The sequence below is a fragment of the Canis lupus genome, chromosome 14 (genome assembly GCF_003254725.2).
Source record: "Canis lupus dingo isolate Sandy chromosome 14, ASM325472v2, whole genome shotgun sequence".
NCBI lineage: Eukaryota > Metazoa > Chordata > Mammalia > Carnivora > Canidae > Canis > Canis lupus.
In genome coordinates, this window is record NC_064256.1 from 39,351,009 (window position 1) to 39,366,733 (window position 15,725).

Sequence of the window (15,725 nt, forward strand, 5' to 3'; positions counted from 1 at the left end):
TTTTAGTTTATCTGATATAAGGATGGCTACCCCTGCTTTCTTTTGAGGACCATTCGAATGGTAAATGGTTCTCCAACCTTTTATTTTCAGGCTGTAGGTGTCCTTCTGTCTAAAATGAGTCTCTTGTAGACAGCAAATAGATGGGGCCTGCTTTTTTATCCAGTCTAAAACCCTGCGCCTTTGGGGTCATTTAAGCCCGTTCACGTTCAGAGTTACTATTGAGAGATATGAGTTTAGTGTCCTCATGATATCTATTCAGTCCTTGTTTTTGTGGATTGTTCCACTGAACTTCTTCTTAAAGGGGAATTTTAAGAGTCCCCCTTAAAATTTTTTGCAGAGCTGGTTTGGAGGTCACATATTCTTTCAGTTGCTGCCTGTCTTGGAAGCTCTTTATCTCTCCTTCCATTTTGAATGAGAGCCTTGCTGGATAAAGTATTCTTGGTTGCATGCTCTTCTCATTTAGGACCCTGAATATATCCTGCCAGCCCTTTCTGGCCTGCCAGGTCTCTGTGGAGAGGTCTGCTGTTACCCTAATACTCCTCCCCATAAAAGTCAGGGATTTCTTGTCTCTTGCTGCTTTAAGGATCTTCTCTTTATCTTTGGAATTTGCAAGCTTCACTATTAAATGTCGAGGTGTTGAACGGTTTTTATTGATTTTAGGGGGGGATCTCTCTATTTCCTGGATCTGAATGCCTGTTTCCCTTCCCAGATTAGGAAAGTTTTCAGCTAGAATTTGTTCAAATACATATTCAGGCCCTCTGTCCCTTTCAGCGCCCTCGGGAACACCAATTAAACGTAGGTTTTTCTTCCTCAGGCTGTCCTTTATTTCCCTTAATCTATCTTCATGGTCTTTTAATTGTTTGTCTTTTTTTTCCTCAGTTTCCCTCTTTGCTATCAACTTGTCTTCTATGTCACTCACTCGTTCTTCCACCTCGTTAACCCTCGTCGTTAGGACTTCTAGTTTGGATTGCATCTCATTCAATTGATTTTTAATTTCTGCCTGATTAGCTCTAAATTCTGCCAGTCATGAAGTCTCTTGAGTCCTTTATCCTTTTTTCTAGAGCCACCAGTAGCTGTATAATAGTGCTTCTGAATTGGCTTTCTGACATTGAATTGTAATCCAGATTTTGTAACTCTGGGAGAGAGGACTGTTTCTGATTCTTTCTTTTGAGGTGAGGTTTTCCTTCTAGTCATTTTGCTCAGTGCAGAGTGGCCAAAAGCAAGTTGTATTGGGAAAAGGAGAAAAAGAGAGGAGAGAAAGAAGGAAAGAAAAGAGAAAGAGAAAAAAAAAAAAAGGAAGAAAAAGAGAAAGAAAAAGAAAAAGAAAGAAAGGGAAAAAAAGGGGTGGGGGAAGGAAACAAATCAAAAAGCAAAACAAAAACAAAACAAAACAACAACAACAACAAAAAAAAAAAAGGAACCACGGGGAGTATCTTCTGATTCTGTGTACTTTAAGTCCCTTGGCTTCCCCTGGAAATTGTCCGTCTAGCTGGTCTTCTGGGGGAGGGGCCTGTTGTGCTGATTTTCAGGTGTTAGCAGTTGGGGGAGCTGCTGTGCCCCTGCCTGGTGCAGGGCTCAGTGGGGGGTGTTTACCCCGTGAGGCCCCTGGAGGAACAACCCGAGGCCCCTGGAGGAACAACCCCAGTGGCGGGGCCAGCTCTGCAGCCCTGGATTCAGCTCCGGCAGGAACTCTGGAGCTCTCGGTCTGCAGGGCCTGGAGGCTCCGGGGCGGGGCCGCTGCTCTGCTCAGCTCGGGGCAGGAGCGTCCTCGCTGTCCTGGGCCCTCCCAGCCTCTGCCTGTCCCGGGGGAGGCCGGATCCCGGGCTGTGTCCCAGCGCCCTGTGCTCCGGGGCCTGCGCTGTTGGATTCGCGCTCCCGCCCGGCAGCCCCCTCCGCGGAGCGGCGCCCAAGCTCCCCCGAGCTGCTCCTGGAACCTCGCAGCCCCCTCCGCGGAGCCGCCGCCCGAGCCCCTCCGAGCTGCTCCGGGTCCCGCCGTGTGCGCTGCAGCCCTTAGGGAGCTCGGCGCATCTCCCGGGGCGCAGGTGTCTGTTACTGTCCCAGGGAGCCCGAGGGCATCCCCGCCCTCCTGGGTCCTGCTCCAACTCCCCGCGAGCCCCTTTCCGCCCGGGAAGGTCGGTGCAGCTCCTGCTCCTCCGGGACGGGGCTCTCCTGTCCTGGGGACACTCGCCCCGGCCTCAGCCCGGCTCCTCGCGGGGCCCCTCCCCCTTGGAGGCCTTTTGTTTCTTTACTTCTTTTTCCCCGTCTTCCTACCTTGGTAGAAGCGCGAACTCTTCTCACTGTAGCATTCCAGGTGTTCTCTCTTTAAATCTCAGGCCGAATTCATAGATTTTCAGGGTAATTTGAAGGTTTTCTAGGTAATTTGGTGGGGACAGGTGATTTGGGGACCCTACTCTTCCGCCAGCTTGCCCCTCCTCCCTACTACCCTCTTCCGATTCTCCCCCACTCTCCCTTAAATTACTGCAGTAGCCTTCTTACTGGACTCCCCACTTCTACTCTTGCATTTCTGCAGACAGGATGGGAGAAGGGGAGTAAAAATGATCCTGTGCTGTTAATAATAAGAAAAAAGACTAATACTCCAATACAAAAATGGGCAGAAGCCACAAACAGTTCACAGAAAAGGAAATACAAATGCTTTAAAGCTTGTGAAAAATGTTCAACCTCAGTAAGAGAAAGTAAAATTACAGTGAGATACCAATTTTCAAATTGGCACCAAATTGGCACTTTTATCCACTGTGGGTAGGAATTTAAATTATCACAAACATTTTTGAAAGGCTACTGGATAGAATCCATTAAATAAAAAATGCACATATCTATTGACCCAGCATAAATCCTAGAAATTTATTCTGTTTGCACATGCATACAAAGATGTAAGGATGAGGACGTTTTAATATTGTTAAAAGGAAATATTGGAAACAAGTATCCATCATTAAGAAGCTAAGGAAATACATTATGGTAACAGGCACGCGAGTACACTGGAGGTTATCTGTACCTTTAGTGCATTCCTCTTTTCACATGGCTCTTCTCTGTTTTTTCAGATTCCATCAAATACCCATCTCTTCTGAGAGCTCTTCCCTGGCCACACTCTAAAGGAGGTCTCCTCTTTTCTTCTTTCACTTGCCATCACTTATTTTGTAATTAACTTTCTTCCTCCCTTTAACTCTTAAGGGGCACTCTGAATGTATTTTTTCCCTATTGTAACCACAGCATCTAGTATAGTGTTTGGCACTCAATATGTATTAATTGATATTTATTTATTTATTTATTATTTTTTGGTATTTATTTTTTGGTATTTATCTCTTTCTGGCCCAGAGCTTCCAAAACTCTTGGTTTCCTAAAAATTAAGAACAATGGGAGCATCTTTTGCTATACTATTTGGTCTGTTGTCCTCAGTTCTTAAAACAGCTCCAGAGCCATAAAGGCAAAAGGCATGTCTTGTTATTTATAACAAGCCCCTTGCAACCACTCTTGATTTATGTTAATGAGGTGACTTTTGAAAAGTCCTTAAAGGTGGGATGCCAGGGGAACCAGCCAGATGATTAGTGGGTTGGAACTTTTCGCCCCTACCTCTCAGACCTCTGTGGAAGCAAGAGCAACTGGAGATTAGTCCAGTCACCAATGGTCAATGATTTATTCAATCATGCCTAATGAAACCTCCATAAAAACCCTGAAGGATAGGGTTCAGAGACTTCCAAGTTGGTGTACATGTGGAGGTGTGCAAGAATGGCATGCCAGAGGGACACCTGGGTGGCTCAGCGGTTGAGCGTCTGCCTTTGGCTCAGGTTGTGATCCCAGAGTCCCGGGATAGAGTCCCACATTGGGCTTCCTGCGTGGAGCCTGCTTCTCCCTCTGCCTGTTCCTCTCTCTGTGTGCCTCTCATGAATGAATAAATCTTAAAAAAAAAAAAAAAAAAAAGAATGGCATGCCCTGCATGTGGAACTTCTATGCCCCTTCCCATGTAACTTGCTCTGTGTACCTGGTTATAATATTCTGTAATAAAATGGTAACCTAGTAAGTAAAATGTTTTCTGAGATCTGTAAGCCACTCTAGCAAATAAAATCCAAAGGGAGGGCGTCGTGAGAATCTCTGATTTATAGCCAATTCTGAAGCACAGGTAACAACTTGGACTTGGCATTTGAAGGGAGGGGAGGGAGTGGACAGTCTTAGGAGACTAATCTGTGGGATCTGACGCAGTCTTCAGGGGAGGTAGTGATAGAATTGAGTTAAATTGTAGGATAGTCACCTGTGTTGCAGAATTTCTTGGTGTGTGGAAATGCACACCTCTAGTGTCAAATGAAGGAGTGTTGTAAGAGAATCAAGAGTAGACCAACCAAGAGCTTTTTCACGATTATTATTGAACATTATTCTGGAAGTATAACCAAAGCAAGTAAGGCAAGAAAATGATATATGAAATGTAAATGTTGGAAAGGAGAGATGAAAACCATAAGGCAATTGATAGTATTGTATACTTTGGGGAGAAAATAAGATTAACAGAAAAAAAAATTAAGATTTTATTTATTCATGACAGAGAGAGAGAGATTAACAGAAAATTTAATGGAAGAATAATTCTGGGTCAACCTTTTGCTCTTGCTTTGACCAAAGTAATTTTGTCATGTACAGATTTTTAGGGCAACTCATTAGTGAGATATAATTTCAAACTTTAAAAAAGTTGTAAGAATAGTATATATCCTTTACTCAGATTTACCTGGTGTTTGCATTTTGCTCCATTTGACTGTTCTATTTTGTAATTATAGCTACCTATCCATCTACGCATAATTTTTGTTGTGAAACATGTAAAAGTGAATTAAAGACATTTTGTCTGAGTACCCAAATACTTTAGTACCTGAACACGTAAAAGTGAATAAAAGCCATTTTGTCTCTGAGTACCCAAATTATCAAAATCGGGAAACTAATGTAAATCTAAGACTATAATCTATCCGTATTCACATTTTATCCATTGTCCTGGAAATGTCCCATATAAGACCTTTTCCTCCTGGATCAGCATCCAACTCAGGATTATACATTGTATTTAGTTGCCAAGTCTCTCAGTCACTTTTAGTAGAGAAAAGTTCCTCAGTCTTGGATTTCTTGACCTTTAGATTTTGGAAGAGCATCAGTCATTTGCTTTATAAAATGGCCCCAATTTTTAAAAATTTATTTTTGATGTTGCCTTGTGATTGAGTTGAGATTATGAATTTTGGACAGGAATACCACAGAAGTGTGTATTTCCCCATCAAGTGGCACATTGATTTTATTGCCATTTTGTGATGATAGAGTTTACCTCTTGGCTGAGGTGGTTTGCCATGTTTCTCTTGTAGTGTCCCTATTTAAATGTTTCTCATCAAACTGTTTACTCCCTAGTTTTAGCATCCATTAATGATTTTCTAGCCCCTGTCATTCTCCTTTATTTATTAGTTGCATTCTACCTTAAGGATTTCCTTTTTCTCTCATTTACTTATATTCAGATGGACTTATGGATTCTATTTAATTCATTTTATTTAATTAGTTAGAAGATAGGGCTTTTAACCCAATTTCTGCTTCTTGTATTGTTTATCTTCCAGCGTCTTTAGGAAAGCCATTACTAAAGTCTCAGTTTTCCCCGAAGTCTTCCCAGACTAAAGCTTACTTGGTTTCCTATCCAGGCCTGTATTAGCTGCTTGTTCCGTTTTGTTTGTGTAATGTTAGACGTAACGTACTCTTGTGTTTGCAAGTTCATGTTGTGTCCATATGTATTGTATTAACTCACATACTATACGTTAATGAAAGGGAGCTTGCTTCGTGGCTCTAAAATAGATCATAGAATTTAGAAGCTCCTGTGCCCACCAACAGCAAATTCGTAAGTTAGCTGCCTCAGGAATCCAGAAGTTTGAATTTGATTATCTTCAGGCTTAACAAAAGAAACTTTGCCTTGGCAAAAGATAGACATTAAAAGAGTGATGACCAGTCAGTCAGCTTTTCCTTCCTTCCCCAGATTTAGATAGCAAACAGATTTGTAATTGCAGGAAAGATTAAAATAAAACAATGGCAGCTCACCCATTGGAAGTGGATCGCTATCAGAATCTTCAGATGCTGTGTCTGGGAGCTCCTCTATTCAACAAATACCTAGTAAGGGTCTATCATGTGGCAGGTCCTGGGCTAGGCAGTGGGCATGCAGGAGCTAAACAGAGCCTCTACCCTTAAGAAGCTAGCATTCTATTGGGATAGAGAACATTCAGCTGATGCTAAATACTATGAAAAAAAGCGAGGGAAATACAGTGCCTTTTTATAAAATAAAAGTATGATGGTAATATTTAAATAGAAACTTGAAGCTTCAAAGCCATGGGTGAGGGGGTGAGGCAGTGAGCAGAGAGCCCTACGTCAAACGCAAGCTGAAAGGAGAGTTTTTGGTGTGCCTGAGGGTGAGCTGAAGAATCAGCCAAAGACAAGACACCTGGGTGGCTCAGTGGTTGAGCATCTGCCTTTGGCTCAGGGCGTGATTCTGGGATCCTGGGATCCAGTAATCCAGTCCCGCATCCGGCTTCCTGCAAGGAGCCTGCTTCTCCCTCTGCCTGTGTGTGTCTCTCATGAATAAAATCTTAAAAAAAAAAAAAAATTCAGCCAGAGAGAAGTGGTTGGTGAAGTAGGATAATAGAGAAGGTACCTGGATGCCAGGTAAGAACCCGTTTTCCAGAAGGAGGGAGTAATAAGGGAAATGTGACTGATGGGTCTGGTAAGGTGAGCCTGGAGAACTGTCAACCTGGGGAGACCCTGAATAGATGTTTCAGAATTCCCACTGGAGTAGGTTCAAAAGAGAGTGCAGGAGTCCAGATGACTCTCTGGAGGATGATGCTCTAAAAGGAACCAGAACAATGGGATGGAATCTAGAGAATAATATGGGACATCAAAGGAGGGAGAGATTTTAAAGATGAGAGGTTGTAGGTTAGTAGGCTGGTGGGAGTATCTCGACAGGAAACCCTAGATACAGAAGAGGATAGAGCAGCAGCAGCAGTGAGTGTCCTTGAGCCCTGGAGCTGGTTGTTGGTAGAGACTGAAGTAGGAACAAGAACAACTCTGCTGCAGGAGGGAGTCAGTTAAGTGAACAGAGAAGTAAAACCAAGCGGTCCACTAGCATGTCAGCTTCCTTTTTTAAAGGTTTTCTCTCCTTGTTTCTGGCATCTGTATGTTTTATCTTTCTTTGACCTTCGTGTGTTTTTATTTATTTTTATTTTTTAAATTAGCATTTCTCTGTTTTAGATTTGGAGGTGGTGCTGCTTAAAGAAAAAATTAAAAATAGGTCTTTTGAAAGAGTTTGAGAGGCCCTGTTATTGTTAGGCAAACATTGCATGCTTTTAATATAAGTATCAGTATACCAGTGTATGTTAATGGTTAACTCTTAAGTTTCCAGTTAGATTAAAAAGTAGGGTTCATCTGGGTAAGCAGTTGAAAATACCTATGGAGATTCAGTCTTAAGTTTTGTTCGCTTTTTTTAATATCTTTTTTCTGACTTTAAAAGTAACATTTGTTGTAAAATATTCAAAAAGCACAGAAATGTATAAAATGTAGACACTTTTTACCCAAACTTCCCCAACCTTATTTACCTTTCAGAAAAAAACTACAATTAACACTTTGTAATAATACTTTCCAGACTTTTCTATTTATATATATGATCACTGTTGCTTCCAGCTTAACTGATCTATTTTCAACAGAAAACTAAGTAAAAACTGCCTGCTAGCAACACTGATTCCTAAATATGATCAAATTTGTAAGTAGTTTAAACTTAGAGCTTTATAAATTCTGCATATTACAACAGCCAGTGTCTTAGTGAGTTCTTGGGCCTTGTTTCAGAATTAACTCTTTAATACTGAAATAATGCAATGCCAGTCGTAGCTTTTGACTTGGGTTTTTTTAAGATCACTGAATAAAGTATAATGCAGTTTTAAAGGTTGTTTGACTTATTTGGTGAAATATGGATTTCTACTTAGTACATTTTGGGATACTTTTATAGGGGAGTGAAGTACTAAGAGAGAAGCATGAAGCTGTGGATCATAGCTCTCAGAATGAGGAAAATGAGCAAAGAGTATCATCAGCCCAAGAAAGATCACAAAAGAATGAAGAAAGTAAAATAGCAAATAATCCTGACTGGGAGGCAGAAAAGCCCACTGAATCTAGCAATGAGGTAAGCACATCAGAATAGCTCGGCCTTTTACCATTTCGGCTATAAGGTAGAATTTTTTAAGATCTTGAGAGAAAGCATGCACATACATACATGGTGGGGAGGGGTAGAGGGAGAGGGAGATGATGTGACATGTTATCAGGCTTGATCCCAGGACATTGGGATCATGACCTGAGCCGAAGGCAGACTAACCAGGTGCCCCCGTAAGGTAGATTTTGGTTTTGACAATGTGTTGATAAGGAGTTTCCCACATAAGTGCCCTACTGTAAGCAAATCAGATATATGAAAATACGTATCTTTTATAGTTGTGTGAGTGGCTTTTTGATTTACAAAGGAATCAGCCCATCGAATTAGTTGTCTCTGGTTAAACTCAAGATTGTGTGTGTTGTGGGGCGGGAAGGAGGTACTGTATGTATTACACACAAACCCCTTCAGGAAGTTGCTAGCAGGTTTTGTTGTGTTTGCTATGGCAATGGATAAAGAGGTGACTGGCTTACTAAACCCAGGAATTCTTAACCAGACATCTGCAGGGGCACCCAAGCTGGCTAGGTCTGGGATACTGAGGCAGAATAACTTGAAGGCAAATTACCCCTCAATACCAGCTGATTCTTGGCCTCAAATCCTCATTTAGTCTCCTGGTAGACCATTCTGAATTCAGGAGCCCGCTTTGTATCTCTGGCCAGACCGGGTGGGACAGCCTCTTTGGCTCCTCTAACCATACCCTTTGGCTGTGTGAAGAGGTTATAGAAAGATGAATGACAGATTCTTCCTGCAGCCTGTGTGTCCCTTCCTTCTTTCATATGGGCCCTACTCTGGTTTCTGGTCACCCCTGCTGACACCCTAGTCCACAAGCCTGGTAAACACACACTCCAAAGACAGACCTGAAGGTTCCACAGAACCTTAAACCAGGGCTCGCCCTGATGGTCCTCTCAGCATGACTTGCCCCAGAGAACCACATGTTTATATTTAACATTAAATTTTAGAAGAATTTTAAGAAGTGGACTTTAAAAAGACTGACCGTTTCTTGGCAATCTAAATTTCACTCAAAGTATGGAATACATCTTGTGGATTAACTGTAAGGATTACGTAGTTGTCCATTTTTGTGCAAGATCTATACCCAGCTAAACAAAAATAATAAGGCCATTGTATTTAAAAACAGTAACAAAGTTCTTTGAAACCAAATGTCTGAAAAATTATTCTCTATAATCTTAAGTGTAGTGGAATAATTCTGTTGCCTGGACTTTAAACAGATGTTAAGGCCCTCAACTAGAAAGCAAGTATCAACACACCTAATGAGATTCTGAAGAGAGGGAAAGTTTTGTTTGTTTTTAAGAGGTGAGGGCAGGTTTAAGGGAAACCAAGAATAAGGAAACTCTCGAGGACAGTCATTATCCAAATCAAGGCAGAAGGGAACCTGGGAAGAAAGGGAGCTCAGCTGTCTCTAAGGCACATCAGTCCTTCCTCTCATCTTAGCCCTTTGTCTCCTGTGGATCTAGCCAGGGGGCTGGCTCAGTAGGGGCACTGAAGAAGGGAACAAGCACAGATTTAATGAAACAGATCTGTATATCCTGGAGGATCAGTCCATAATACACTTAAAGCAGAATAGACTTTGTACCTTTCCATCAGTTCTAAATATTAAGGCTTTCTTTTCTGCAAATAACGTTACTTACCCACAATATAGGATTTTCACAGGAATCTAGATTTGTGCTGGTACTCCTCACACACTTATGGCCATCTACAAATTTTGGTCAGTGCTTGGGCTGGGACTAATGACTCAAGTTTGGGTCAGAAATTAACAGTCAAGTTAGCAAATAAAGTCTCCAGGCCACTAAGAATGTATAATTTACTAGTAAATGATGACATCTTACCAATTCAGCTTAGGTGGTCCTGTAGCATCCATAGACACAGAAAGCCTTGTATTTGTATTAATGGGCCTTGAATACATGCCTTCATAGAATGCAAGGTACTTGGTGTAACGAGAAACCAATTATTTGTATACACTAAAAACTTGCAAGTTTAACTGGTCTGAATCCTCAAAAGTGGAAACCCTAAAATACAAAGTTAGGGGAGGGGAATGTATCAGGAATGTGAACCTGCTGACATGTAAAGCTAAAACCCCTATGATAAACCAAAGACAGAAAGTCCTGGATAAAAGTTTTTAAGTGCATAGCAACTCAAAAGCAAGAATGGCAACTCTGTAGACAAAAGCAGCAGAGGCAATGCAAATCCAGAATTTAAAAGACATCAAAATTTAAGAAGCCACAGTGAAGGGATTGTATACAGATGTCATGACAGAGACTGGAGTTGAACAGATGAGAAATGAGGTATTAAGCCCATACGGTGGGGTACCTAAGTACCTAAGTTCCCCCACGTAAAGCTCAGGATTTATAAAGATTCTTCTGTTCAGGAGATGGGGAGACTAGTGCAAGCCTAGACACCACCTAGGAGACAAGAGCAGTCTATCCAGCCTTAGAAATCAGAACCTCAAAGACCCTGTGTTTGATTTAGAATCTGAATCCACACTACCATTACTATCAGGAATCCTAAGCCAAGAAAGCAAGGTGTACAAAATGGTATAAAAACTGGTCCTTGGAGAGAAAAACAATTGTTTTAATAGTTAGCTGGTAACCCTTGGTATGTGGGATTCCTAAAGAAAGTTACCGAGAGATAATTTTTCTTTTATATTTAAAGATGAGCTTAAGACAGAACAAGAAAATCTAAGTTATTTCTAATAGGAGTCTCAGGCTAGAAAAGGATGAAGGTGAACCAGTCTTCAGAGTGTTTATGGCAAAATATTTTGAAAATTAATTTTAGGACTCAGATTAAAGGAGTACAGAGTCCCAGGCAGAGTAAATAAAAACAAATTAAATCCCAAATACACCAATGTGAGACAGAGTCTGAAGGGGGTGGGGAAAGATTGGCTATAAAGTGACAGACTGACATCAATAGCAATACACCCCTTAGTGCAAAACACAAAGGGGAAACATTAAACCGGATAATCATAACAGATAAATCCCTATTTTAAGCATAAAAGCAAATAATTCCAGTTTACAAAAACTGAGTTTACCCCTGGTGGAGCCACTCTCTAAAAAAAGCTGTCAAACGAGTTATTTCCTTAAGAAACAAACCTGAAGGCAGGAGATGAAGCAGTTAGTGAAACTGGCAAAACATTTTGGTAAATCTAAATACATATTTGACTTGGAAAAAAATCACAATTTTGTAACCAGTTGGACAATCAGCCACAGAAGGGTAAAAATAAGGTGGAACTAAGAATATTAGCCAAAAATATGGAAAGATGGTTAAGGCAAGAATGGGGGAAGAGTTTGGAGTTAAAAACCCTTATTTAGGAGCACCTAGGTTGCTCAGTGGTGGAGTGTCTGCCTTCAGCTCAGGTCGTGATTGTGGAGTCCTGGGATCAAGTCCCAACTCTGGGCTCCCCTGCAGGGAGCCGGCTTCTCCCTCTGCCTGTGTCTCTGTGTCTGTCTCTTACGAATAAAGTCTTCAAATAAAATCCTTGTTTGAGGGATATTAAAATATTTAGTACTGAAAGAAGAGTGTAGAAATTCAAAGTAGGGGTAAAAATTCAGAATAGATAAAAGACCTGGTTATTCTTTCAAGATAAAGAACTTAACCTTAATTTTTTTTTTCCTGCAGAGAGCTCTAAATGGGACAGATACAGCTTTCTCTCTGGAAGACTTATTTCAGATGTTTTCATCACAGCCTGAAAATTCATTGGAGGTAATTGGAACCTTAGCTTCTGCACTGATCTGTGAATATATTTAACCTCTTTACTAGGATGACATAGTTTATGACATAGTTTTGAGCAACAGTACTGCCATTATGTAAGAGCACAGATTTAGGATTCCTTTTTATAGAGAAACTTCAGTTTTAGAGAATTAGCTTATATAGATGGTTCCTTCCTCCTCTTAAATGATCACAAGGATATAATCAAATTTATAATTTATCGAATCATGACAGTAAACCTTTGACAAACTAAGGCATAGTTTTTTTTTTTTTTTTCCTGTGAGCATTTGTCTCAATCATAGTTTATCAGAAGACAACCACCCACCTTGCCTAGACTACTCCCCTGTGGACTTTCTGCCAACAGCTAGGTTGATTGTTCAGTTTATATCTATAAAGCAGCAAGGTACAATATGAACTAAATCAAATGTTTGGCATTTCTAGAATATTTAAAAAAAGAAAAAGCTTCCCCCAAATGTAGCATCATTCAGATTTGGGCTCACATTGCATATTGTACTTGCCTAGGTTTAGTAAAAGTGATTCATAGCTAACTGCTTATTTGTATAGAGGAATTGACAAAAGTGACCAAAGCACTAGATTTAATAGAACTGCTACTGAAATAAGATTACATGTACTAAAAATGGTTTTATCCCCCTTTTCAGGGCATCTCACTTGAAGATATTTTTCCAGGAAACATCAATGATGGCGTGAATTCTTCAATACATCATAATGTAAACTTTAGCCAGGCTATAAGTCAGGATGTGAATCTCCATGAGGCCATGTTGCTGTGCCCTGATAATACATTTAGAAGAGAACCAGTAGCACGGACTTCACAAGAACCATTTCTACACTTAAATTCTCAGAATACCAACTCTGAACAGAACCTTCCGGGAACTAATCTGACAGGATTTTTTCCCCTTGTTGGCAATCAGATGAGGAATCTGACAAGTCAAGATCTTCTCTATGACCTCGACCTAAACATATTTGATGAGATAAATTTAATGTCTTTGGCCACAGGTTTTGATCCAATGGAAGTGGCTCAGCTTTTTGAAGAACCAGACTCTGATTCTGGACTTTCCTTAAACTCAAGCCACAATAGTACCTCTGTCACCAAGTCTAATTCTTCTCACTCTGTGTGTGAAGGTGCTACAGGTTCTAGTAGTGACCTTGAATCTCTTTCCCACCATGACCTGGAAGGGGCTGTAGGAGGCTACTACGCAGAGCCCAGTAAGCTTTGTCACATGGATCATAGGAGTAATTCTGGTTTTCATGGGGATCTTACATTTCAACATGTATTTCATAACCACACTTACCACCTACAGCCAAGTGCTCTAGAATCCACCTCTACATCTCTTTCACGGCATGGAAAGTCACAGAAAAGTAGGAGGTACCTCAATGACACAGATAGAAACTTAAGCCGTGATGAGCGGCGTGCTAAGGCTTTGCACATTCCTTTTTCTGTAGATGAAATTGTCCGTATGCCTGTTGATTCTTTCAACAACATGCTAAGCAGGCACTATCTGACAGATTTACAAGTGTCACTCATCCGTGATATCAGAAGAAGAGGAAAAAATAAAGTTGCTGCTCAGAACTGTCGTAAGCGCAAACTGGACATAATTTTGAATCTTGAAGATGATGTATGTAACTTGCAAGCCAAGAGGGAAATCCTTAAGAGAGAACGAGCCCGGTATAACAAAGCTATTAACACAATGAAACAGAAACTGCATGAACTTTATCATGATATTTTTAGTAGGTTAAGAGATGATGAAGGTAGGCCAGTCAATCCAAACCAGTATGTTCTTCAGTGCAGCCAAGATGGAAGCGTTCTGATTGTACCTAAGGAACTGGTGACCTCAGGCCACAAAAAGGAAAACCATAAGGGAAAAAGAAAGTGAAGAAACTAAAGGTAGAAGGTATCAAACTGATACCTGGTCACAAACTGCTTCAAAGTTTGGCTCAAGTATTATTTCTTCTGCTACTTGAATCAGGGCTACATTTTGAAGCTTTTTATGGACAGATTTGTGGGAAATCTGGGGAAGCCACAACTTTTCATTAAGTCCAACTCTTATTTGCATGACACAAACGTACCAAGAACAGGGTGACATGGAAACTTGACAGTCTAGTCACTTCGTTACCTTTTTTCCTTCCCTCCTAGTAAGCCGGTCGCTTCCAACAGCAAATACTGGATGTAAATTATTTTTAAAACATTTTGGCTTTTGTGACTTGAAATGCAGTGTAGTTTTTTTTAGCACTGAAGTACAGTTTTACAAGTGCTGTTTTTAGCTTTTTATGAATACTCTGAATTGCTTGGTGGAAATAAACTTTAGTTTATAAAAAACATCTTTTCCAACCATATCTACCTTGGATAATTTGTTTTCCACAACATCCACATTCTGGTACAGGGGTCACCTAGCAAATAGGGCAGCATGGTATGGATTTTTTAAGATCAGACTATAAACCAAGGTGCCAAGAACAAAAATGGGTCTAAAAAAGGTTTGTGTCTCTTGTAAGCGGACAGAACAGGGCTCCCTAAATGGAACTACCTATCAAGTTTAATCTGGACATGGACCTCTTTTCCCCCATCCCATCCCCAAAGCCTCACTTAACAATGTGATAACATTTAAAAGCCACACAGCACAACCCAACAGTAGTAGGGGAAAACGCTCAAGCTCAATGAGCACTTTTCAGCAGTAGGGTATAGCAAATATAGCCCAGACTGTTTGGGAAGATTAATATGAAAGAGTACACGTGTTGTCAAATGTTACTTCTACTGTAACAGTTTACCGTAAAATAGGACAGGTTTACAGAAAGCAGGGTTTATGGAGCCTAGTAAGTGCTTTTAAAACGAGCCTAAGCATTTCTTTTAAGCACTAGATTTTGCTGACAATCCTTCTAAGACATGTTCTGGTCAATTTTGTACAGTAATTTTTTAATGTTCTGGTCAATTTTGTACAGTAATTTTTTAACCTAAAAATCTCTTCAGAGGCTGGCTTTTTCTAAGGGAACAGTCCACAGAATGTGTAACATGATGCTTCACATTTCCACAAAAAATTAACTTCAAATCCACAACTTAAACTTGTTAATACCAGCTTGTCTACTAGTAGCCTTATCCACCCAATACAGGAGACTGGGCATTATCCTCATCCCTGCAACATGAACTATATATACTACAGGTTCAATCATGGGTAAATAGGAACCTAAGAACAAGTACTTAACTGAAGCTTAATAGCTTTAGTCTAAAAGGTATTTCGTGCCATTTTGACAGAAAGGTAAATAAACACACTAGACTCATAGAACCAGTGGCTCAGGAGTGTGTTACCTCATACCACCAGTGTGCTTCTTCTGAATATTTGGTACAGGGTTTACAAATGCAGACGTCAAGGGGGAACAGTCAGGCGAGAGCTTACTCTTAAAGCTAGCTAGCCAGCCCTTGGCTGCTTTTACAGACATTTCTGGTGGGCACTCCTTCCCCTCCTCAATCTACAGTGGGTAGGCCCTAGTTTAAATCCCAGTTGGAACTAGTCTTACCTCCTTTACTTATGGGAAAGTTCTTAATCTTGAAGTCATTCCTATTATAAAGTTACAAGTGAAGAAAGGCAGATTCTTAGCATCCCACTATTCAGTTTCTAAAGAAAGCCTTCACATTTCAAAAGTAGCCATCAACAAGCACCATGTTTAACAGCTGTCACAGGTAAAATTAGATTTTCAAGTGTATGTAACCTCATGCAACATGTACCAAAGGTCTTGGATTATTTGGGTCCCTCTCAAATTGGACTTCGGTTCAGCAAGATCTTTTAGAACCTAGCAGGTCAGA

General features: G+C 40.6%; 1 protein-coding gene across 2 annotated transcripts in view; it reads left to right on the plus strand.

Moving 5' to 3' along the window:
• The window catches only part of NFE2L3 (NFE2 like bZIP transcription factor 3), a 35,507-nt gene extending 21,243 nt beyond the window's left edge, over nt 1-14,264 (plus strand). Inside the window, exons 2-4 of one of the 2 annotated variants that reach the window (XM_025464418.3) lie at nt 8,003-8,173; nt 11,825-11,908; nt 12,574-14,264. In XM_025464418.3, the coding sequence (XP_025320203.1) occupies nt 8,003-8,173; nt 11,825-11,908; nt 12,574-13,806 (1,488 nt within the window). In that variant the 3' untranslated portion in view covers nt 13,807-14,264. The remainder of the gene's footprint in view (nt 1-8,002; nt 8,174-11,824; nt 11,909-12,573) is intronic. The other variant, XM_049093728.1, reaches the window with a different exon arrangement.
• The last annotated feature ends 1,461 nt before the right edge of the window (nt 14,265-15,725 follow it).